Here is a 26,076-nt window from a genome sequence, read left to right as displayed (position 1 = left end):
TGACCAATAAAGGCAACTGTACCAAATGTTACCCTGTCTACCTGTGGCTCCATTTTCAAGAAACTATGAACTTGCACTCCAAGGTCCCTCTGTTTGGCAACACATGGAGTCATAGAGATGTACAGCATGGAAACAGACTCTTTGGTCCAACCTGTCCATGCCAACCAGATATCCCAACCCAATCTAGTCCCACCTACCGGCACGCGGCCCACATCCCTCCAAACCCTTCCTATTCATATACCCATCCAAATGCCTCTTAAATGTTGCAATTGTTCCAACCTCTGCCATTTCCTCTGGCAGCTCATTCCATACATGTACCACCCTCTGTGCCCTGTAGGTCTCTTTTATATCTTTCCCCTCTCACCCTAAACCTATGCCCTCTAGTTCTGGACTTTCCAACCCCAGGGAAAAGACTTTGTCTATTTATCCTATCTATGCCCCTCATAATTTTGTAAACCTCTATAAGGTCATCCCTCAGCCTCTGACGCTCCAAGGAAAACAGCCCCAGCCTGTTCAGCCTCTCCCTATAGCTCAAATCCTTGTAAATCTTTTCTGAACCCTTTCAAGTTTCACAAAATCTTTCAGATAGGAAGGAAACCAGAATTGTATGCAGTATTCCAACAGTGGCCTAACCAATGTCCTGTACAGCCACAACATGACCTCCCAACTCCTGTACTCAATACTCTGACCAATAAAGGAAAGCCTTCTTCACTATCCTAGCTACCTGCGACTCCACTTTCAAGGAGCTATGAACCTGCACTCCAAGATCTCTTTGTTCAGCAACACTTTCTACGACCTTACCATTAAGTGTAAAAGTTCTGCTAAGATTTGCTTTCCCAAAATCCAGCGCCTCACATTTATCTGAATTAAACTCCATCTGCCACTTCTCAGCCAATTGGCCCATCTGATCAAGATCCTCTTGTAATCCAAGGTAACCTTCTTCATTGTCCACTACACCTCCAATTTCTGTGTCATAAGACCATAAGACATAGGAGTGGAAGTAAGGCCATTCGGCCCATCGAGTCCACTCCACCATTCAATCATGGCTGCTAGGCACTTCAACTCCACTTACCCGCATTCTCCCCGTAGCCCTTAATTCCCCAAGACAACAAGAATCTATCAATCTCTGCCTTGAAGACATTTAGCGTCCCGGCCTCCACTGCATTCTGCGGCAATGAATTCCACAGGCCCACCACTCTCTGGCTGAAGAAATGTCTCCGCATTTCTGTTCTGAATTTACCCACTCTAATTCTAAGGCTGTGTCCACGGGTCCTAGTCTCCTCACCTAACGGAAACAATTTCCTAGCATCCACCCTTTCCAAGCTATGTATTATCTTGTACGTCTCTATTAATCTTCTAAACTCCAATGAATGCAATCCCAAGATCCTCAGCCGTTCCTCATATGTTAGACCTACCATTCCAGGGATCATCCGTGTGAATCTCCGCTGGACACGTTCCAGTGCCAGTATGTCCTTCCTGAGGTATGGGGACCAAAACTGGACACAGTACTCCAAATGGGGCCTAACCAGTGCTTTATAAAGTCTCAGTAGCACAATGGTGTTTTTATATTCCAACCCTCTTGAGATAAGTGACAACATTGCATTCGCTATCTTAATCACAGACTCAACCTGCATGTTGCCCTTTAGAGAATCCTCGACTAGCACTCCCAGATCCCTTTGTACTTTGGCTTTACGAATTTGACAACTTCGAGCATTATGAAGGCAGTGAGGTCTGCAGATGCTGGGGATCCGAGTTGACAGTGTGTTGCTGGAAAAGCACAGCAGGTCAGGGAGCATCCAATGAGCAGGAGAATCAACATTTTGGGCAGAAGCCCTTCATCGGGAATGGAGAGGACTTGGGGGTTACAGTGAGAGAGGGACTCACTGAGATCTTTCTAGAGAGAGGAGGAGAATTTCTTCAAGGTAGGCATCCTTGGAAGAGGCTTCGTAATAAGGTTGAAATCAATTAGGAGACAGTGAGGTCTGCAGATGCTGGTGATCAGAGTTGAAAGTGTGTTGCTGGCAAAGCACAGCAGGTCAGGCAGCATCCGAGGAGCAGGAATATCAACGTATCAGGCCAGAGCCCTTCATCAGAAATCCTTCTAGCCTTGTGTGTATTGACTTATTCTTTGATTTGCACTCTCTATCCCTTTATGTCAGTCTGTTAATCATTTCTCATATTATTTCCTATCTATCTTGCCTTGACCTAGTTATGTGGCTTGCTTCAGTGCTGGCCCCAGCAGGGTTCAGCTACATACTGTCTCAGTGCTACAGCTCCCATGTTCCCAAGTATTAATGCCAGTGACCAACGAACAAATCTGAGCCCGCTCTCGCACACAATCACTTACATTTCACTCATCTTATTTGTCAATGTCCGTTTGCATGTGGTTCAAATAATAATCCAGGAATTATTACCTTTGACATACTGCTTCTTAATTTGGTGCCTAGTTCCTCATTCCGTATGTGCTTAATCTCACTCCTTGTTCTGTCTATGTCAATGAAACTACAGGGACCACAACAGCTTGATCCTCCCCATCCCACTGTCAGTTCCTCTCCAGCTCTGAGTAACCTGATAGCTAGCATTGGGCAGACTGCACAGTCTTCTCCCTCTTTGCTATAGAGAACAGTGTCAATCCTGTTCAATGGCTACTGTGCCATGGTCAGTTTGCCTATCCACACCGCAAATCTCACTCTTTTCCAAAAAAATGATGCAAGACCCTCAAACCTATTGAACAATTGTAAAGGTTGAGTCTTCAGCAGTCCTGCAGAGGATCCTCTGGATCCTCTAACCCTCCTCACTCACAGTCACATCTCCATTCCATGACTATTGATCAAACCAGAAGACCCTGTCTTACAAGTTGTAACTGCCTCTTACAACAAATTATCCAGGCCAGTTTCCCCTTTCCTGATGCATTGCAATGTCAGTAGTTCAGTCTCTACCAAAAGCCCCTGCAGTTATAAATATTTGCTGTAGAAATGTTTGAACTGGATCACACTGGCATCCAGGAGCTCTCACATACTGCAATCACAACACATCAACTGTCCTGTTATCCTTACTGTGCCTCAATTAAATATAACTAAATGACAAAAATAAACAAATGTCTCTTCTCACTACCACCCAAACCTTCAAACTTAATACCTTTACCATCATTTATCTTATTCATAAATTAAATCAATAGTTTATTACTTCCTACCTGCTTGAGTCTCAAGTGTCTCTCGATGCTGTGTTTGGGTCTCCACTGACCTGCTTCTCGAGGTGCTGCAGACTGCCTGTCTCAGGATTCCCTGCTTGCCCACTCTTCTAGGTGCTGCGGATATGGCTGTTCCCAGCCTCGATTTTACTGGATGTTCACTTGCCTGCTCCTTTGAATGACCAAACTTGAATTAACTTGAAGTCAGGGTTGTTGTTGTTGTTAAGCAGCCACTAACATCTTTTTTTTAAATCATCTAAACACAGTGACCGTCTGGCTCTGCTCCAAATCCGTTCAATCCTTCAGAAGCTTGGCCTGGACTGTTCTTGTGATGACAGCATCATTGTTAAGGAGGTGTGCAGTGTTGTTTCCCAGAGAGCAGCCGAGATCTGTGGTGCAGGATTGGCTGCTGTTGCTGAAAATATTAGGGAGAGCCGGAACTTGGATTATTTGGAAGTTACTGTCGGTGTGGACGGAACTCTCTACAGGCTTCATCCCCAGTAAGTATTATGACCAATTCCACTGCTGCAATGCTAAATTACTACATAAGATTGTGTAAAGTTGGGAAATGTTTTGTGTAACAATGGTGCAAACTAAGTAACTGTGTAATCACGCAATAGAAGTTGAGCAGGAGAAGTATACAAGAGAACAAGTGTCCAGGAAGGATTCTTGACGCAACATCTAGAGAGGAGGCCATATTGGATTTGATGCTTGGCCATGAACCAGGTCAGGTGTCAGATCTCTTGGTGGGAGAGCATTTCGGTGATAGTGATCATAACTACCTGACCTTTACTATAGTCATGGAGAAGGATAGGAACAGATGGTATGGACAAGTATTTAATTGAAGGAGGAGGAACGATAAATACATAGAAGCTACAGGGACACAATTACGCCAGAGAACAGAGGTAGCTGGGTAACAGTTAGAGGTGGGAAGGGGAGGAAGCAGGCAGTGCAGGGATCCCCTGTGGTCATTCCCCTCAACAATAAGTATACCGCTTTGGATACTGTTGGGGGGGACGGCCTGGCAGGGGTAAGCTGCAGTGACCAGGTCACTGGCATGAGGTCCGGCTCTGAGGCTCAGAAGGGAAAGGGGGAGAGGAGGAGAACGCTAGTTATAGGAGACTCTATAGTTAGAGGGACAGACAGGCGGTTCTGTGGACATGGGCGAGACTCTCAGATGGTTTGTTGCCTCCCGGGTGCCAGGGTCCGAGATGTCTCGGACCATGTCTTCAGAATCCTTAAGGGGGAGGGTGTGCAGCCAGAAGTCGTGGTGCATGTTGGCACCAATGACATAGGTAGGAAGAGGGGTGGGGAGGTCATTCAGGAGCTCAGAGAGTTAGGCTGGAAGCTAAAAGCTAGGACGGACAGAGTCGTCATCTCTAGGATGTTGCCGGTGCCACGTGACAGTGAGGCAAGGAATAGGGAGATAGTGCAGTTGAACACGTGGCTGCAAGGATGGTGTAGGAGGGAGGGCTTCAGGTATTTGGACAATTGGACTGTGTTCTGGGGAAGGTGGGACCTGTATAAACAGGACGGGTTGCACCTGAACCAGAAGGGCACCAATATCCTGGGAGGTAGGTTTGCTAGCACTCTTTGGGGGGGTTTAAACTAATTTGGCAGGGGGATGGGATCCGGACTTGTAGTCCAGCAAGTAGGTTAGCTGTTTGTCAGGATGTCCAAGAATGTAGGGAGGCTGTGGAGAAGGTAGCACTGACACGGAATACTTGCGGACACAGAGATGGGTTCAAGTGCGTATACTTCAACGCAAGGAGTATCAGAAATAAGGTGGGTGAACTTAAGACGTGGATCGGTACCTGGGACTACGATGTTGTGGCCATCACGGAAACGTGGATAGAAGAGGGACAGGAATGGCTGTTGGAGGTTCCTAGTTACAGATGTTTCAGTAAGATTAGGGAGGGTGGTAAAAAAGGAGGGGGGGGTGGCGTTGCTAATTAGAAATGGTATAACGGCTGCAGAAAGGCAGTTCGAGGGGGATCTCCCTTTGGAGGTAGTATGGGCTGAAGTCAGAAATAGGAAAGGTGCAGTCACCTTGTTGGGTGTTTACTATAGGCCCCCCAATAGCAGCAGAGATGTGGAGAAACAGATTGGGAAACAGATTTTGGAAAGGTGCAGAAGCCACAGGGTAGTAGTCATGGGCGACTTCAACTTCCCAAATATTGATTGGAAGCTCTTTAGATCAAGTAGATTGGATGGGGCAGGGTTTGTGCGGTGTGTCCAGGAAGCTTTTCTAACTCAGTATGTAGATTGTCCGACCAGAGGGGAGGCCATATTGGATTTGGTACTTGGTAACGAACCGGGACAAGTGATGGGCTTGTTAGTGGCTGAACATTTTGGTGATGGTGACCACAATTCTGTGACTTTCACCTTGGTTATGGAGAGAGATAGGTGCATGCAACAGGGTAGGTTTTACAATTGGGGGAAGGGTAAATACGATGCTGCAAGACAGGATCTGAGGAGCATAAGTTGGGAGCATAGGCTGTCAGGGAAGGATGTCGTGGAAATGTGGAACTTTTTCAAAGAACAGATACGACGTGTCCTTGATATGTATGTACCTGTCACGCAGGAAAGAGATGGTCGTGTGAGGGAACCTCGGTTGACGAGGGAGGTTGAATGTCTTGTAAGGAGGAAGAAGGAGGCTTACCTAAGGTCGAGGAAACAAGGTTCAGACAGAGCGTTGGAGGGATACAGGATAGGCAGAAGGGAGCTGAAGAAAGGGATTAGGAGAGCTAAGAGAGGGCATGAAAAATCTTTGGCGGGTAGGATCAAGGATAACCCTAAGGCATTTTATGCATATGTGAGAAACATGAGAATGACGAGAACGAGGGTAGGTCCGATCAAGGACAGTAGTGGGAGACTGTGTATTGAGTTGGAAGAGATAGGAGAGGTCTTGAATGAGTACTTTTCTTCAGTATTTACAAATGAGAGGGACCGTATTGTTGAAGAGGAGAGTGTGAAACGGACTGTAAGCTAGAAGAGATACTTGTTAGGAAGGAAGACGTGTTGGGCATTTTGAAAAACTTGAGGATAGACAAGTCCCCGGGCCTGACGGGATATATCCTAGGATTATGTGGGAAGCAAGAGAGAAAATTGCAGAGCTGTTGGCAATGATCTTTTCGTCTTCACTGTCAATGGGGGTGTTACCAGGGGACTGGAGAGTGGCGAATGTTGTGCCCCTGTTCAAAAAAGGGAATAGGGATAACCCCGGGAATTACAGGCCAGTTAATCTTACTTCGATGGTAGGCAAAGTAATGGAAAGGGTACTGAGGGATAGGATTTATGAGTATCTGGAAAGACACTACTTGATTAGGGATAGCCAGCATGGATTTGTGAGGGGTAGGTCTTGCCTTACAAGTCTTATTGAATTCTTTGAGGAGGTGACCAAGCACGTGGATGAGGGTAGAGCAGTGGATGTAGTGTACATGGATCTTAGTAAGGCATTTGATAAGGTTCCCCATGGTAGGTTTATGCGGAAAGTCAGGAGGCATGGGATAGAGGGAAATTTTGCCAGTTGGATAGAAAACTGGCTAACTGGTCAAAGTCAGAGAGTGGTGGTAGATGGTAAATATTCAGCCTGGAGCCCAGTTACAAGTAGAGTTCCACAGGGATCAGTTCTGGGTCCTCTGCTGTTTGTAATTTTTATTAATGACTTGGAAGAGGGAGTCGAAGGGTGGGTCAGTAAATTTGCAGATGATACGAAGATTGGTGGAGTTGTGGATAGTGAGGAGGGCTGTTGTCGGCTACAAAGGGACTTAGATATGATGCAGAGCTGGGCTGAGGAGTGGCAGATGGAGTTCAACCCTGTCAAGTGTGAGGTTGTCCATTTTGGAAGGACAAATAAGAATGTGGAATACAGGGTTAACGGTAGGATTCTTAGTCAGGTGGAGGAACAGAGGGATCTTGGGGTCTATGTTCATAGATCATTGAAAGTTGCCACTCAGTTGGATAGAGCTTGTAAAAAGGCCTATGGTGTATTAGCGTTCATTAGCAGAGGGATTGAATTCAAGAGTTGTGAAGTGATGTTGCAGCTGTACAGGACCTTGGTTAGGCCACATTTGGAGTACTGTGTGCAGTTCTGGTCGCCTCATTTTAGGAAAGATGTGGAAGCTTTGGAGAGGGTGCAGAGAAGATTTACCAGGATGTTGCCTGGAATGGAGAATAGGTCGTATGAGGATAGGTTGAGAGTGCTAGGCCTTTTCTCATTGGAACAGCGAAGGTTGAGGGGTGACTTGATAGAGGTTTATAAGATGATCAGAGGAATAGATAGAGTAGACAGTCAGAAACTTTTTCCCTGGGTACAACAAGGGGACATAAATTTAGGTGAAGGGTGGAAGGTATATGGGGGATGTCAGGGGTAGGTTCTTTACCCAGAGAGTGGTGGGGGCATGGAATGCGCTACCTGTGGGAGTGGCAGAGTCAGAATCATTGGCGACCTTTAGGTGGCAATTGGATAGGTACATGGATGGGTGCTTAAGCTTGGACAAATGTTCGGCACAACATCGTGGGCCGAAGGGCCTGTTATGTGCTGTATTGTTCTCTGTTCTATGTTCTAAAGCTATTAGGCAGGAACTGTGGAGCATAACTTAGAAACAGATGTTCTCAGGGAAATGCACAACAGAAATGTGGAGGTTGCTTCGGAAGAACTTGCTAATAGTGCTGGATAGGTTTGTTCAACTGAGGTAAGTTGAAGGAACCTTGGATGACAAGAAATATGAAACATCTCGTCAAGAGGAAGAAGGAAGTTTACTTAAGGTTGAGGAAGCAAGGATCAGACAGGGCTCTAGAGAGTTACAAGGTGGCCAGGAAGAAACTGAGGAATGGACTTAGGAGAGCTGGAAGAGGGCATGAAAAAGCCTTGGCAGGTAGGATTAAGGAAAACCCCAAAGATTCTACACTTTTATGAGGAACAAGAGAATGGCCAGACTGAGGGTAGAGCTGATCAGGGATAGTGGAGGGAACTTGTGCCTGGGGTCAGAGGAAGTAAGGGAGGCACTTAATGAATACTTTGCTTCAGTAATCGCTAGTGAGAGGGATCTTGTCATTTGTGAGGACAACATGAAACAGGCTGATACACTTGAACAGGTTGAGTTAAAAAGGAGGATGTGCTGTGAATTTTGAAAAACATAAGGACAGATAAGTCCCCTGTGTCAGGCGGGATATACCCAATGCTACTACAGAAGCAAGGGCTGTGCCTTTGGCGATGATCTTTGCATCCTCACTGTCCACTGGTGTAGTACCAGGTAATTGGAGAGTGGCAAATGTTATTCCCTTGTTCAAGAAAGAGATAACCCTGAGAATTACAGACCATTCAGTCTTACCTCAATGATAGGCAAGTTATTGAATTTTGAGAGACAAAATCGATGATTATTTGGAAAAGCATAGTTTGATTAGAGATGGTCAGATGGCCTTGTGAGGGGCAGGTCATGTCTCACAAGCCTTATTGAATTCTTTGAGAATGTGACAAGACACATTGATGAAGGTAGAGCAGTGGATATGGTATATATGGATTTTAGCAAGGCATCTGATAAGGCTTCCCATGGTAGAATCATTCAGAAAATAAGAAGGCATGGGAAACTGGGAAATGTGGCTGTCTGGATACAGAATTGGCTGGCCCATAGAAGGTGGTAATAGATGGGAAATATTCAGCTTGGAGCATGGTGACAAGTGGTGTTCTGTAGGGATCTGTTCTGGGACCTATGCTCTTTGTGATTTTTATAAATGACTTCGATGAAGAGGTTAGTGAGTTTGCTGATAACACAACAGTTGGTGGAGCTGTGGATTGTGTGGAGGGCTGTTGTAGGTTACAATGGAACATTGACAGCATGCAGAGCTGGGCTGATAAGTGACAGATGGAAATCAATTTGGAAAAGTGTGAAATAATTCACTCTGGAAGGTTAAATTTGAATGCAGAGTACAGGGTTAAAGGCAGGATTATTGGCAGTGTGGAGAAACAGAGATATCTTGGGGTCTATGTCCATAGATCCCTCAAAGTTGCCACCCAAGTTGATAGGGTTGTTAAGAAGGCCAATGATGTAATGTCTTTCATTAGCAGGGGAATTGTGTTTAAGAGCTGTGAGGTTATGCTGTGGCACTATAAAGCTCTAGTTAGACCACATTTGGAATATTGTGTTCAGTTTTGGTCACCTCATTATAGGAAGGATGTGGAAGCTTTAGAGAGGATGCAGAGGAGATTTACCAAGATGCTGCCTGGAAGAACAGTTGAGGGGCCTATGGTTTTTCTCATTGGAGTGAAGAAGGATAAGAGGTGACTTGATAGAGGTGAACAAGATGATGATAAACATAGATAGAGTGGATAGCCAGAGACTTTTTCCCAAGGCGGAAATGGCTATCACTAGGGGGCATAATTTTAAGGCGATTGGAGGAAGGTTACATGGAGATGTGAGGGGTAGGTTCTTTACACAGATAGTGGTGGGTGTGTGGACTGCACTGCCAGCAGTGGTGGTAGATTCAGAGACATTAGGGACAATTAAGCGACTCTTGGATAGGCACATGGATGATCGTAAAGTAGGTTAGTCTGATTTTAGGGTAGGAGAAAAGATCGGCACAATATCGAGGGCCAAAGGGTCTGTCATGTGCTGTACTGTTCTATTTTCTGTGTCGTACAAGTGCAACTAAAATTTGTATCTATGTAAACCCTCAGTATAACTAAACTTGTCAGTGTGCTTCAGAGATAACCAGAAGCTTGGTCAATGAGGTAGATTTAAAGGAATGTTCAAAGGAAAAATGAGATTTAATAAAACCACAATGCACCAGGAGTAGAAGTAGGCTATTCGGCCAATATAGTCTGCTCAATCAATGACTGCCATTCAATGAGATCATGACTGGTCTGATAACCCTCAACTCCATTTTCCTGGCTTTTCCCCCATGGTCCTCAATTGTTTTACTGATTAAAAATCCCTACCCATCTCAGCCTTGAATTTACTTAACAATCCAATCTCTATAGCCCTCTGTGATAAAGAATTCTGTGATTTATGTAAAAGGACTTCCCAATCCTTTTGTGCTGTTGATTTCTGCAATCTTTCCTGATTTTCAGCTCCTTTCTTATTCTGCCAAAATGCATGACCTCAATCTTCCTAAATCATATTCCACCTGCCAAATTTTTGCCCGCTCACTGAACCTGTCCATCTCTCTGCAGACTCTTTGTGTTATCCTCACTCCTTGTCTTCTTACCTATTTTTGTATCATCCTGAAACTTGGTGACAGTACGTTAATTTTCCTCCTCCAAGTCATTAAAATAATTGTAGCCTAGTACTGATCACTGTGGAACTCCACAATTGTCTGAATACCATCCTGAAAATGTCCCTTTTATGAAAATATGTCCATAATGGCTATATGATCATACCCATTAATCTATATTTGTGCCATTAGTTCATTTGCTTTCCTCTGAGTACTACATCCGTTCAAGTAATTTTGTCTTTTTATCATTTTACCCTACCGCTGTCCTTCTTTGTACGCTTTCTCCCTTCCTGTCCAACTTTGGGTACTCCTATTGAAATCTGCTCTGCATTGCTGCTATATTCACTTGCTTTGTAAGCTTACATTATCCCTACCCCCAAACCCTCTTTTCCCTCCACACCCCCATAAAAGCCCTCTCTACAGCCCTAATTGTTTTGATTTGCCAGAACACTAGTCCCAGCAATATTTAAGTGAAGCCCATCTCAACAGAACAGCTGTCTTCTACCTAGTAGAAATGCCAGTACCCCAGGAACTGAAACATATTTCACCACACCAATTTTTGGAACCACTCATTTAACTCCTTCATATTTCCCCTATGTTAGTTTGACCATGGTTCAGATAGTAATCCCGTGATCATTACCTTGGTGGTTCTGCTTTTTAATGCAGATAATTGTTCAAAGTCTTTTGAGCAGAACCCCCTTCCTGGTCCTCTCAGTATCATCGGTTAATACTTTGTCCCTCCCCTTTATTTCAAGTTCTTCTCCAGCCACAGGGAGATATCCCCATTACTGGGCAGGCAACACAGCCTGAGGGATTACAGTTCACAGCTGCAAAGAACACTACCTATTTCTGAATTATGCTGTTCTCTACGAGCATCACATTGCTCTTTCCTCCCCAGACTTGAATAGCTCCCAATACCATGGTCAGTTTGATCATCCACCCTGTAGTCACATTCTTATTTCCACATAGCACTTTGTAACTGTTAGGGAGTTGCTAGGGCCAATGCTCCTCAATTACAGTCCTCTGGGTCTTCATTACTGTCTTATCTGCAGTCATGCCCTCGTGTCTCACAGGCCAATTCTGTGAGGTGTGATAGCACTCTACAGCAAATGGTCCAGATAACGTCCCCCTTTTTCTGCTGTGGAGCAATGTACGCAACTCAGACTAGCTCCCGAAGTAAGATACAAGATCCTTTGAAGTGCAAACAGATAGAGAGATATAGACAGGTACAAAAGGGGTATTCCACAGATTAGGCTCAGGCATCTGAAGTGGGAAAAGCAAGGATGATTAAGAGACCAGAGTTCAGAGTCTTAGTTGTGGGGCTGGAGGAGAGTGGCAGGAGAAAGCACGGAGGGATTTGAAAACAAGGGTGAGGATTTTAAAATCACTCTACATGATCTCATGAAATGGCTGAAAATACAGAATACCACAAAGGCTATGTGTCCTTACAACATTCTGGCAATATTATTGAAGACCTGTGCTCCCGAACTAGTCATCCTATAGCCAAGCTGTTCCAGTGCAGCCATAATACAGGAATTTACCCAGCAATCACAGAAAAGAAGCCATCATGTCTGCGCCAGCTTTTCAGCAAAAGATCATATCGAATACCAGTTTCCTGCTTTTTTTTTCTCATATCCCTGCATATTTTTTCTATCCAAATAATCATTCAGTGCCCCTTTGAATTGAACCAACCTCTATCACATTTCTCGGTAGTACAGTCCATATGCTAAGTATATGCTGGATTACAACAGATTTGTTCTTCTTGCAAATCACTTTAAATTTATGCTCTCTCATTCTTGGTCCTTTTATGAGCAGAAACTATTTCTCCCTATCTGCTCTATCCAGCGTACCCAAGATTTTGAAAATCACTATCAGATCTCCTTTTAATCTTCTTTCCTCCACAATCCCAACTTAAAACATAGAACATAGAGCAGTACAGCACAGAACAGGCCCTACAGCTCACGATGTTGTGCCGACCATTGATTCTCATGTATGCACCCTCAAATTTCTGTGACCAAGTGCATGTCCAGCAGTCTCTTAAATTAAGGATAGGATTCTTGGCAGTGTGGAGGAACAGGGGGATCTTAGTGTGCAGGTACATAGATCCCTTAAAATGGCCACCCAGGTGGACAGGGTTGTTAAGAAAGCATATGGTGTTTTGGCTTTCATTAACAGGGGGATTGAGTTTAAGAGTCGTGAGATCTTGTTGCAGCTCTATAAAACTTTGGTTAGACCGCACTTGGAATACTGCGTCCAGTTCTGTTCGCCTTATTATAGGAAAGATATGGATGCTTTGGAGAGGGTTCAGAGGAGGTTTACCAGGATGACCTCGCTTCCACAACTGCTGCTGGCAACGCATTCCATGCTCTCACAACTCTGTGTGTAAAGAACCCGCCTCTGACATCCCCTCTTTACTTTCCTCCAACCAGCTTAAAACTATGACCCCTCAAGTTAGCCATTTCTGCCCTGGGAAATAGTTTCCAGCTATCGACTCTATCTATGCCTCTCATTATCTTGTATACCTCAATTAGGTCCCCTCTCCTCCTCCTTTTCTCCAATGAAAGAAGTCCGAGCTCAGTCAACCTCTCTTCGTAAGATAAGGCCTCCAGTCCAGGCAGCATCCTGGTAAACCTCCTCTGAATCCTCTCCAAAGCATCCATATCTTTCCTATAATAAGGCGACCAGAACTGGACGCAGTATTCCAAGTGCGGTCTAACCAAAGTTTTATAGAGCTGCAACAAGATCTCACGACTCTTCTAACTCAATCCCCCTGTTAATGAAAGCCAAAACACCATATGCTTTCTTAACAACCCTGTCCACCTGGGTGGCCATTTTAAGGGATTTATGTACCTGCACACCAAGATCCCTCTGTTCCTCCACACTGCCAAGAATCCTATCCTTAATCCTGTACTCAGCTTTCAAATTCGACCTTCCAAAATGCATCACCTCGCAGTTATCCAGGTTGAACTCCATCTGCCACCTCTCAACCCATCTCTGCATCCTGTCAATGTCCTGCTGCAGCCTACAACAGCCCTCTATACTGTCAATGACACCGCCAACCTTTGTGTCGTCTGCAAACTTGCTGACCCATCCTTCAATCCCCTCATCCAAGTCATTAATAAAAATTACAAACAGTAGAGGCCCAAGGACAGAGCCCTGTGGAACACCACTCTCCACTGACCTCCAGGCAGAATATTTTCCTTCGATTATCACTTGCTGTCTTCTGTTGGCCAGCCAATTCTGTATCCAGACAGCTAAGTTCCCCTGTATCCCATTCCTCCTGACCTTCTGAATGAGCCTACCATGGGGAACCTTATCAAATGCCTTGCTGAAGTCCATCTACACCACATCCACAGCTCGACCCTCATCAACTTTTCTAGTCACATCCTCAAAGAACTCGATAAGGTTTGTGAGGCATGACCTGCCCCTCACAAAGCCGTGTTGACTGCATTTAATCAAGCCATGCTCTTCCAGATGGTCATAAATCCTATCCCTCAGAATCCTTTCTAACACCTTGCAGACGACAGACGTGAGACTTACTGGTCTGTAATTTCCAGGGGTTTCCCTATTTCCTTTCTTGAAGAGAGGAATTACATTTGCCTCTCTCCAGTCCTCAGGTACAACTTCAGTGGAGAGCGAGGATGCAAAGATCTTCGCAAGTGGTAAAGCAATTGCATTTCTCATTTCCCAAAGCAGCCGAGGACAAATCTGGTCTGGGCCCGGCAACTTGTCAATCTTAATGTTTGACAAAATTTTCAGCATATCAACTTCCTCTATCTCTATCCATTCCAGCATGCACACCTGCTCTTCAAAGGTTTCATTCATTACAAAGTTCATTTCTTTCATAAAGACAGAAGCAAAAAACTCATTTAGGGCTTCCCCTACCTCCTCAGACTCCACACACTAGTTCCCTATGCTATCCCTGATCGGTCCTACTCTTTCTTTGAGCATTCTCTTATTCCTCACATAAGTGTAAAATGCCTTTGTGTTCTCCCTAATCCGTTCTGCCAAGCCTTTCTCGTGCCCCCTCCTGGCTCTCTTCAGACCATTTTTGAGCTCCTTCCTCGCCTGCCTGTAATCCTCTAGAGCTGAGCTTGACCCTTGCTTTCTCCACCTTATGTAAGCTGCCTTCTTCCTTTTGACGAGAAGCTCCACCGCTCTCATCATCCAAGGTTCCTTTATCTTACCCCTTCCTGCCTGTCTCAGAGGGACATATTTATTCATCACTCGCAACAATTGTTCCTTAAACAGTCTCCACACGTCTATAGTGCCTTTATCATGGAACAATTGCTCCAAGTTCATGCTTCCTAACTCATGTCTAATCGTATCATAGTTTCCTCTTCTCTAATTAAATATCCTCCCAGTTTGCCTAATCCTCTCCTTCTCCATAACTATGTAGAATGTGAAGCAGTTGTGGTCACCATCACCAAAATGCTCTCCCACCACAAGATCTGATACCTGTCCCGACTCGTTTCTGAGCACCAAGTCTAGAATGGCCTCTCCCCTTGTCGGCCTGTCAACGTACTGAGTTAGAAAACCCTCCTGAACACACCTTACAAAAATAGCTGCATTCAAATCTTCTGCTCGAAAGAGGTTCCAATCAATATTGGGAAAGTTAAAGTCACCCATTACAACAACCCTACTACGTCCACACTTCTCCAAAATCTGCCGACCTATGCTTTCTTCAATCTCCCTGCTGCTATTGAGGGGCCTGTAGTAAACCCCTAATGAGGTGACTGCTCCCTTGCTGGTCCTAATTTCCACCCGTACTGACTCGGTAGGCAGATCTTCCTTGACAATGGAAGCTTCTGTAGCTGTGATACCCTCTCTGATTAGTAGTGCTATCTCGTGGAACTGGTAGTAAACCCGAGAACACTACTCTGTTCGTCCTGCTTTGCAGCTTCCATCCTAACTCCCTGAAATCACTTTTTATATCCTCGATCCTTTTTCTGGCTATATCATTAGTGCCAATATGTAACACGATTTCTGCCTGTTTGCCGTCCCCTTTTAGAACCTTATACACCCGATCTGAGACGTCCTGGACCCTGGCACCAGGGAGGCAACATACCTTCCGGGAATCCTGATCCTAACCACAAAATATCCTATCAATTCCCCTAACTATCGAGTCCCGTACCACGAGTACTTTTCTATTCTGCCCCCTTCCCTTCTTTGCCACAGTGTCAGGCTCAGTGCCAGAGAACTGACCACTGTAGCTTTCCTCTGGTAGGTCATCCCCCCAGCAGTATCCAAAATGGTATACTTATTGCTGAGGGGAATGTCCACCAGAGGATCTCTGCACTGTCTGTCTGTCCCCTTTCCTCCCCCTAACTGTAACCCATCTATCCTTGTCCTGAGCCTTAGGAGTGACCAACTCCCAGTAACTCCTCTCAATTACCCCTCAGCCTCCCGAAAGATCCGTCTTGCTGATATATATGGTCACTGCTTTCCTTCCCGGCTGCCCCTTTGGTCCTCGTCAGTTCCCCCGCTGCTCCCGCTCCTTCTGCGAAAGAGAAAACACCGCTGCCCGCTACCGGTAAGTAATTTTTAAAAACTGCCTTACCTTAGCTGCAGTCCTCCAGGTTCATCTTACCTCTGCTGCTGCTCGCACTCAAACTCCTTCAATCTATCCTCACAATTGTAGTTTCTCAACCTTGGAACCATTCTCATAAAGTGCTTCTGCACTTTCCAATGTGGTTACATTCTTCCTATAACTTGGCACCCACAACTATGCACAATATTCCAGCTCAGATCTATTAAGTGTTTCTCCTTGCTCTGTCGTCTGCGGCCCTATTAAAAAGCCAAACACACTGAATGTCTTAACTGCTATCTCCACCTTACGTGCTACCTTCAATGATCTCTGAACAAATACACACATAGTCCTCTGCTCGTGTACCCACTATGGACTGTAACCTCTAATTTACATTGCATTTTGATTGGAAGAACATAGAAAAACATCGCTTCACATTTTACTCGACATGGAACCTCACCTCCCACCTATTCACCCACTCCACCACCTTGTCAGTCTCCTTTCGGAGTTCTACACTTGTTGTCCTCATAGTTACAATTCTTCCAAGTTTCTTGTTATCTGCAAATTTTGAAACTCGCCCCTGCATACCGAGATCTAAATCATGTATCATAGAACATAGAACATAGAACATAGAACAATACAGCACAGAACAGGCCCTTCGGCCCACGATGTTGTGCCGAACTTCTAACCTAGATTAAGCACCCATCCATGTACCTATCCAAATGCCGCTTAAAGGTCGCCAATGATTCTGACTCTACCACTCCCACGGGCAGCGCATTCCATGCCCCCACCACTCTCTGGGTAAAGAACCCACCCCTGACATCTCCCCTATACCTTCCACCCTTCAAATTAAATTTATGTCCCCTTGTAACACTCTGTTGTACCCGGGGAAAAAGTTTCTGACTGTCTACTCTATCTATTCCTCTGATCATCCTATAAACCTCTATCAAGTCACCCCTCATCCTTCGCCATTCCAACGAGAAAAGGCTGAGAACTCTCAACCTATCCTCGTACGACCTACTCTCCATTCCAGGCAACATCCTGGTAAATCTTCTCTGCACCCTCTCCAAAGCTTCCACATCTTTCCTAAAGTGAGGCGACCAGAACTGCACACAGTACTCCAACTGTGGCCTAACCAAAGTCCTGTACAGCTGCAACATCACTTCACGACTCTTGAATTCAATCCCTCTGCTAATGAACGATAATACTCCATAGGCCTTCTTACAAACTCTATCCACCTGAGTGGCAACCTTCAAAGATCTATGTACATAGACCCCAAGGTCCCTCTGTTCCTCCACCTGACTAAGAACCCTACCATTAACCCTGTATTCCGCATTCTTATTTGTTCTTCCAAAATGGACAACCTCACACTTGGCAGGGTTGAACTCCATCTGCCACTCCTCAGCCCAGCTCTGCATCAGGAGAAACAAAGGTCCTAATACTAACCCCTGGAGAACTCTTCTGCAAACCTTTCTCTAGCCTGACCTGAAATACCATTTTACTTCATATCACTAAACCAATTTTGTATCCAAATTGCTACTGTCCCTTTTATTCATTGGGCTATCAATTTCCTCAAGTCTGCTGTGCACTGCATTAAGTAGTTTCTGGATGCCCATTTACACCACATTAACTGCATTACTCTAACTGAACCTGAACCTCTAACTGAACTCTAACTGACCTTGTTAGTCTGAGTGGTCTGAGCTAGCCGTATTATTACAACTTTTCTTGAATAAGTTTGTAATGTGGAACGTTGCTCTTGTATGTCCTCGGCACAAATCCAACTCAGTTAATGAGCATTCCATCATCTATTGTCATTCATCAGCAATGTGATGGAAGGGGTCATCAACTGTACTATCAAGGGACACTTGTGCAGCAACAACTTGTTCCTCAATGCTCAGTTTGGGTTCCACCAGGACTACTCGGACCTTGACATCAATTCAATCCTGTTACAAACTTGAGGGAAAGTGAGACACTACTCTTCATATTAAGGCAGCAATTGACCGAGGGTGCCTCAAAGAACCCTATCAACATAGAGACTATGGAAATGAGGAGTAAAACAGTTCATTAGTTGGAACCATAACTAGTACAAAGGAAGATGGTTGTGGTTGTTGGAGGTCAATCATCTCAGTTCCAGGGCATTACTACAGGAGTTCCTTGGGGCAGTGACCTAGGCTCCACCATCTTCAGCTGCTTCATTAATGACCTTCCCTCCACCATAAGGTCAAACCACCCTCCTGCACAATATATTCCGAATGATAATGACCCTCTAAGTGAAAAAGCTTTCTTCAAATTCTAAACCTCCTGCCTTTTATTTTAAAATCATGCCCCCTTGTTCTTAACACTTCAACAAAAGAGTAAATTAGATTCCCTACAGTGTGGAAACAGGCCCTTCGGCCCAACTGACACTCCGAAGAGTAACTCATTCAGACCCATTTTCCTCTGACTAATGCACCTAACACTACGGGCAATTTAACATCACCAATTCACCTGGCCTGCACATCTTTGCTCTGTGGGAGGAAACCGGAGCACCCAGAGGAAACCCACACAGGCACAGGGAGAATGTGCAAACTCGACACAGACAGTCACCCGAGGCTGGAATCGAACCTGGGACCCTGGCGCTGTGAGGCAGCAGTGCTAACCACTGAGCCACGGTGCCATCCCCACTTTCTATTCATCCTGTCCCTGCCCCTGCCCCTCATAATCTTATACACCTCTATCAGCTCAACCTTTATTGCTTCAAGGAAAATAACCCAAGCTTATCCAGTCTCTCTCCATGGCTGAAATGCTCCTTCCCAAGTGACATCCTGGTGATTCTCCATTGCACACCCTTTCTACAGAGTGGTGTCTAGAACTATACCCACAGTCCTTCAGTAGTAGTTTAACTAAAGTTCTGTACAGCTTCAACACCTTCTCCCTGGTTTTATAATCTATGCCCTCAACTGATAAACACAAACATTTATGCGCCTTAACTACCCTCTTAACCTGCTTAACCTTTAGTGATCATGCTCCCTTGTCTTGTTACTTCTTCCAAAGAGGTACACTTCACATTATCAGGGTTAAAATGCCACCTGACACAGATCTGCCCATCTGACCAATCCATCTACACGTTCCTGTAAATTAAGACTTTCCTTCTCACCATCTGGCACCTGGCAAATCTTTGCATTCTGTACACTTACATTACTGCTACCCCCTCCCCCACCCCCACCACTGCCCACAGACATTCGTAGCTACATCATTTATGAATATCGCAAACAATAAGGGTCTCAGCACTAATTCCACTGGATACCAGACTCCAGTCACACAAACAACCTTCTACCGCCACCCTTTGTTTCCTGTCACTAAACCAATTTTGGATCCAGTCTGCCAAGTGATTCTGAATCCCATGAGACTTTATCAGTTTTCTGTATGGGACTTTGATTAGGGTCTTATTGAAAACTATATCAAATGCCCTACTCTTATCAAAAGACTTGGTCACTTGCTCCAAAAAATTCAATCAACTTTGTGAGGCATGACCTTTTTCTGACAAAGCCATGACCAAACCTTGCCTCATTAAATAGAAATTAATTTTCTCCCTCACTATTTTCACCAATAGCCTCCTATTTTTTATGTGAGACTTATTTGTCTATAGTTCCCCAGTCTATCTCTATGACCCTTCTTGTAAAATAGAACCATGTTAGATGTCCTACAATCCTCTGGTACGTACCTTGTCAAGAAAGACAATTTGAAAATTTCAGTCAGGGCCCTTCTAACTTCTTCTGTCAATTCCCACAGCAGCCTGGGATATAATTCATCTGGACCTGGGAACTTGTCCACTTTCAAATCTGCCAAAACCTCCAATATCTCCTCACGTCTCATATCATTCTGCTCAAGAACTCCACATTCTATCTTCTTGAATCCTGAACTTGCATCCTCCTCCTGAGTAAAGACAGATATGAAATACTCGTCTAACACTCGAACAAAGTTCTCTGCATTCACACACCACGTGTTGCTCCTACGTTTCACTTTAAAGGGGATATGTTGAGACTATTTCCTCATTACCTTTACAAATGCCTCCCACTATTCTGCTGTAGATTGTCCCTCAAGTAGCTGTTTCCAGTCTATTTTGACCAGACCCTGCTTATTTTAACAAAATCTGCTTTACGTTAATCCAAACCTTTTTTTGCAGACCGTCGTTCTCCTTTTCTGTAACAAACTTAAAACGTGTGGTGTTCTATTGCTATCACTAAAATGCTCCTCCCACTGTTACCTCAGACACCTGTCTGGTTTTGCTCCCCAGAAACAGGTCCAACATTACACCATCCCTTATTGGACTTTCTACGTGTTGATATTAAAAGCTCTTCTGAATACATTTCAAGAGTTCTGTTCCCTCTAAACCCTTTATTCTTTCAATTAATGTTGGGGTACTTGAAAGCCCCTAATACAATTACCCCATTACTTTTACACTCTTTAGTGAATTGACTACATGTAAGCTCCTCAATTAGCTGCTGACTGTTTTAGAGCCGATAATGCACCTCTATCAGTGTTACTACCCCTTTTTATTCCTAAGCTTTACCCACAAATTTGATGAGCTATCCAAGATAACATCTGGAGACAGCACTGTTAGCATTGCTGGCTCACAGTGCCACATGCCTGGGTTTGGTTCCAGCATCCAACAACTGTATGGAGTTTGCACATTCTCCCCATGTCTGCCTGGGCATGTTCCAGGTGCTCCATTGTCCTCCCACAGTCCAAAGTTGTGCAGGTTAGGTGGATTGGTCACACTATAGTATCCAGGGTGGTGCAGGCTAGGTGGATTATCCATGGGAATTACAATGATACGTGGCAAGGTCTGGGTGATCAAAAGGCAGAGAAAGAGTAGGAAGGCAGTGCAGGTGTCCCATGCGGTCATCTCCCTCCAAAACAGGTCCGTTGGGGGAGAAGACTCACCAGAGGAGAGCATCAGTTGCCAGGATCATGGCATTATGGCGGGCACTGCTGTTCAGAAGTGTGGGAAAAAGATTCATAGGGCCGTAGTCATAGGGGATTCTATTGTGAGGGGAGTAGATAGGCAGTTCTGTGGCCGAAAATGAGACTCCCAGATGGTATATTGCCTCCCAAGTGCTCGGGTCAGGGATTTCACCAATCGGCTGCAGAGCAGTTGTCATGGTGCATATAGGCACGATGATATAAGTAAAAAAGATGAGGTCCTGAAAGCAGAATTCCGGGAGCTAGGAGAGAAGTTAAAGAGGAGGACCTCAAAGGTAGTGATCTCAGGATCACTATCAGTGCCATGTGCTAGCCAGAGTAGAAATGAAAGAATAGGCAGGATGAACACGTGGCTTGAGGGATGGTGTAGGTGAGAGGGGCCGATTCTGGGACTATTACAAATTAGATAGTCTGCACTTGAACCAGACTGGCACTAATGTACATGGGGGAGTTTTTGCTACTGCTGTTGAGGTGGTTTTAAATTAATGTGGAAGGGGGCTGGGAACCAGAAGAGAATGCTACTAGACAGTGAGGTGGAAACTGGAGACTGTAAGGATCATGAAGTTAGCATTACCAAGGGGAAGAGTAGGCAAAAAAGCAAAAGAACTGGTGGCCCCAATTGCATAAACTATAATGTAAGGAATATAGTTGGTAAGGCAGATGAATTTAGGGCTTGGATTGGTGCCTAGCAGTATGACATTATTGCAATCACAGAGACTGGGTTGAAGGAAGGGCATGATTAGCAACTAAATGTTCCAGGATATAGATGCTTCAGACAGGACAGGAAGGGAATTAAAAGGGGGTAGGAGGTGCATTGCATGTCAGGGATGATATCACGATTGTGCTAAAGGAGGGCACTATGGAGGGCTTGAGCAGTGAGGCATTATGGGTAGAGCTGAGAAATAAGAAGGGTACCGTTACATTGTTGGGGCTGTATTATAGGCCTCCCAACAGTGAGCGTGAGGTAGAAGAACAAATAAGTGAACAGATTATGGAAAGATGTAGAGGCAACAGGGTGATATTGATGGGAGATTTTAATTTCCCAACATTAACTGGGATACGCTTAGTGTCAGGGGTTTGGATGGGGCAGAGTTTGTAAGGAGCATCCAGGAAAGTTTTCTAGAGCAGTATGTCAATAGTCCGATGAGGGAAGGGGCCATTTTGGGCCTGGTACTGGGGAACGAGCCAGGACAGGTGGTAGAAGTTGTAGTGGGGAATTTCTTTGGGAATAGTGACCACAATTCTGTCAGTTTTAGAATATTCTCAGACAAAGATGAGTGGTCCGAAGGGAAGAGTACAAAACTGGGCCAACGCCAATTATATCCAAATTCAGCAGGAGTTGGGAAATGTCAGAATTTAAAGAGAAGTCCACATTTGATATGCGGGAGGCTTTCAAAGATAGGTTGAAGACAGTGCAGAATAGACATGTCCCTTTGAAAACAAGGGATAGGAAAGGCAAGATTTGTGAACATTGGATGACAGGAGAAATCGTGCGACTAGCCAAGAGGAAAAGGGAAGCGTGGGCCGAAGGGCCTGTTCTGTGCTGTATTGTTCTATGTACTTAAGGTCCAGGCAGCTAAGAACTGAACGGGCCCTGGAGGAATATTGGGAGAGTAGAACCAATCTTAAGCAAGGAATCAAGCAGGCTAAATGGGGTCATGAAATAACTTTAATGAGTAAAATTAAGGAGAATCCAAGGCCTTTTATTCACACATAAGAGGGAAGAGGGTAACTAGAGAAAGGATTGGTCCACTAAAGGATAATGAAGGAAGGTTGTGTGTCGAACCCGAGAAAATGGGTGAGATTCTGAATGATTACTTTGCATCAGTCTTCACTGAGGAGAGGGACATGATGAATCTTGAGATTAGAGATAGAAGTTTGTTTACTCTGGACCATATTGACACAAGGAGGCAAGATGACTAAAGGATATTAAGATGGACAAATCCCTGGGGCCGGATGGGATTGATCCCAGGTTGATGAGGGAGGCGAGAGAGGAAATAGCTGGGGCTCTGACAGATATCTTTGTAGCTTCTTTAAACACAGGTGACGTGCCGGAAGACTGGAGGATTGCTCATGTTGTCCCCCTGTACAACATTATTCCAGGTGATATTCCAGGTAACTACAGACCAGTGAGCCTGATGTCATTGATGGGAAAGTTGCTGGAGAAGGCACTGAGTGATAAAATCTATATCTGGAAAAGAATGGGCTTATCAGTGATAGACAGCATGGTTTTGTCCAGGTGAAATTGTGCCTTACCAACGTAATAGAGTTCTTTGAGGAAGTTAACAAGTTGATAGATGAAGGAAGAGCTACAGATGTCATATTCATGGACTTTAGTAAGGCGTTTGATAAGGTTCCCTATGGTAGTCTAATGTAGAAAGTGAAGTCACATGGTGTGCAGGGTGTTCGAGCTAGGTGGATAAAGAACTGGTTGAGCAGCAAGAGACAGAGAGTAGTAGTTGAAGGGAGTTTCTCAAAATGGAGAAAGGTGACCAGTGATGTTCCACAGGGGTCAGTGTTGGGGCCACTGTTGTTTGTGATATACAGAAATGATCTGGAGGAGGGCACTGTTGGTATGATCAGCAAGTTTGCAGATGACAGGAAGATTGGTGGAGTAGCAGAAAGCATAAGACACTGTCAAAGAATACAGGAGGGTATAGATAGACTGGAGAGTTGGGTGGAAAAGTGGCATATGGAGTACAATCCAGGCAAATGTGAGGTGATGCATTTTGGGAAGTCTAATTCAAGAGCGAACTATACTGTGAACGGAAGAGTCTTGGGAAACGTTGATGAGCTGAGAGATCTGGGAGTTCAGGTCCATTGTATCCTGAAGGTTGCTGCACAGATCGATAGAGTGGTCAAGAAGAGATATGGTATGCTTGCCTTCATTGGACGGGGTATTGAGTATAAGAGCTGGCAGGTCATGTTAAAATTGTACAAAACTTTGGTTCGGCAGCATTTAGAATACTCCCCTATCAGCGTTCCGAAAAGACCACTCCCTCCGTGACTCCCTCGTCAGGTCCACACCCTCCACCAACCCAACATCCACTCCCAGCACCTTCCCCTGCAACCGCAAGAAATGCAAAACTTGCGCCCACACCTCCCCCCTTACTTCCCTCCAAGGCCCCAAGGAATCCTTCCATATCCGCCACAAATTCACCTGCACCTCCACACACATCATTTACTGCATCCGCTGCACCCGATGTGGCCTCCTCTATATTGGGGAGACAGGCTGCCTACTTGCGGAACGTTTCAGAGAACACCTCTGGGACACCTGGACCAACCAACCCAACCACCCCGTAGCTCAACACTTCAACTCCCCCTCCCACTCCACTAAGGACATGCAGGTCCTTGGACTCCTCCATCGCCAGACCATAGCAACACGACGGCTGGAGGAAGAGCGCCTCATCTTCCGCCTAGGAACCTTCCAACCACAAGGGATGAACTCAGATTTCTCCAGTTTCCTCATTTCCCCTCCCCCCATCTTGTCTCAGTCCCAACCCTCGAACTCAGCACCACCTTCCTAACCTGCAATCTTCTTCCTGACCTCTCCGCCCCCACCCCCATTCCGGCCTATCACCCTCACCTTAACCTCCTTCCACCTATCGCATTTCCAACACCCCTCCCCCAAGTCCCTCCTCCCGACCTTTTATCTTAGCCTGCTTGGCACACTTTCCTCATTCCTGAAGAAGGGCTCATGCCCGAAGCGTCGATTCTCCTGCTCCTTTGATGCTGCCTGACCTGCTGCGCTTTTCCAGCAACACATTTTTAGCTCTGATCTCCAGCATCTGCAGTCCTCACTTTTACCTAGGAACAGTGTTGAGGTATCTCTGTGCTGTCCCTGTCCCAGGAGTGTTTGATAGGAACGGTGTTGAGGTAACTTTATTGTTACATTACTTTCAGTTTAGAGTGGAGGGAGGAGTGTTTGCCAGGAATGGTGTTGAGGGAATGTTACTTTCTAGTTAATTCTAGTTTTAAAAGAATAGAAGGAACTTTACTTTTATAATTTTCATGGCCTCATTATTAGTTTGTTTTATTGATTAATAGGCAGCCAGATAAAGTATGTATTTATTCATAATGCTATGCAAATATAACAATCTGCTAAATGAGCAGACTGGAGAATTGTACATTCCTACAGAAATTTCTATGTGATTGGTATAGCACAAAACAGTGGTAACATTTAACCTAACAGCATTTCGACTCATTACTTTAATAATTAGTACTTTTGCGTGTTATTTTAAGACAGTTATAAATCCTGACTTCATTAAAATGATTCACCCAAAAATTTCAAAAACTCTCTTCACCTTGTCGTCTTGAAGAAAATGTTTCATTTTTCCTGACAATAATGTACTTTCCTTTCAGTTTTTCGACCATCTTAGAAAAGACAGTGGCGGATCTGGCCCCAAACTGCAATGTGATTTTCGAAATGTCGGAGGATGGCAGTGGGAAAGGTGCAGCTCTTGTTGCAGCCGCAGCAATTCAGCCAGACAAAGTTTCAAAAACTCACTCCGGTAGAAGAAGGATAAAATAAGCCAAAAATCACACCTACTTATTGAATATACTACAGGACTGGGAAACCAGTTGTGAAATTGTATTACTGACTGATCAATTCTGTGCAACTTTAATATTTGCGTCAGAATTTTTTAAACCTCAATAAACTTATAATATCGGTTTCAAAATAACTTGCCCCAATAAATTCCTACTTTGGGCCAGAATTACCAATGAAGAGTGTTTACATTTCACGTATAATAAATTTTAGTTTCAAAATTATCTTAGAAAAATACCAATATAGCAGTGAATCATAAAATTAAATAATACTTCTGTAACTGGCTTCTTATTAACTGTTATTTGGTGTTTCTGCCGAGACAGAGTGGTCAAAGAGTAAACTGTCGAACTTTTGTTTGGGAAACTGTTTAAGTCAGGCTGAGTAATGGGGCAGTAATATGTCTGCTTGACTATATTTCACTTTAGTGAGAATACTGAAGCTTTTGCATCATTTATTGTCATTACATCGATGATATTTCTATGTGTGCCTGCTTTGTTCCAAAATAAAATTCGGAAAATGGAAAAATAATTCTCAACATAACGTTCTTTGAAAAAAATATGAATGTGTATTGTATATATTTAGAATTTAATTAATGTTTTGTGAATTTTCCCTCATCAGTTAATTTGTATATTT

The 26,076-nt window shown here is 44.5% G+C and overlaps 1 protein-coding gene across 1 annotated transcript in view; it reads left to right on the top strand.

Moving 5' to 3' along the window:
• Positions 1-25,561, top strand: part of LOC140463675 (hexokinase-1-like) — a 158,532-nt gene extending 132,971 nt beyond the window's left edge. Inside the window, exons 16-17 of the mRNA XM_072558016.1 lie at positions 3,457-3,690; positions 25,260-25,561. Of these exons, the coding sequence (XP_072414117.1) occupies positions 3,457-3,690; positions 25,260-25,428 (403 nt within the window). The 3' untranslated portion in view covers positions 25,429-25,561. The remainder of the gene's footprint in view (positions 1-3,456; positions 3,691-25,259) is intronic.
• The last annotated feature ends 515 nt before the right edge of the window (positions 25,562-26,076 follow it).

The sequence above is a fragment of the Chiloscyllium punctatum genome, chromosome 38 (assembly GCF_047496795.1).
Source record: "Chiloscyllium punctatum isolate Juve2018m chromosome 38, sChiPun1.3, whole genome shotgun sequence".
Classification (NCBI taxonomy): Eukaryota; Metazoa; Chordata; class Chondrichthyes; order Orectolobiformes; family Hemiscylliidae; genus Chiloscyllium; species Chiloscyllium punctatum.
This window is presented reverse-complemented; position numbering and strand designations above follow the sequence as displayed.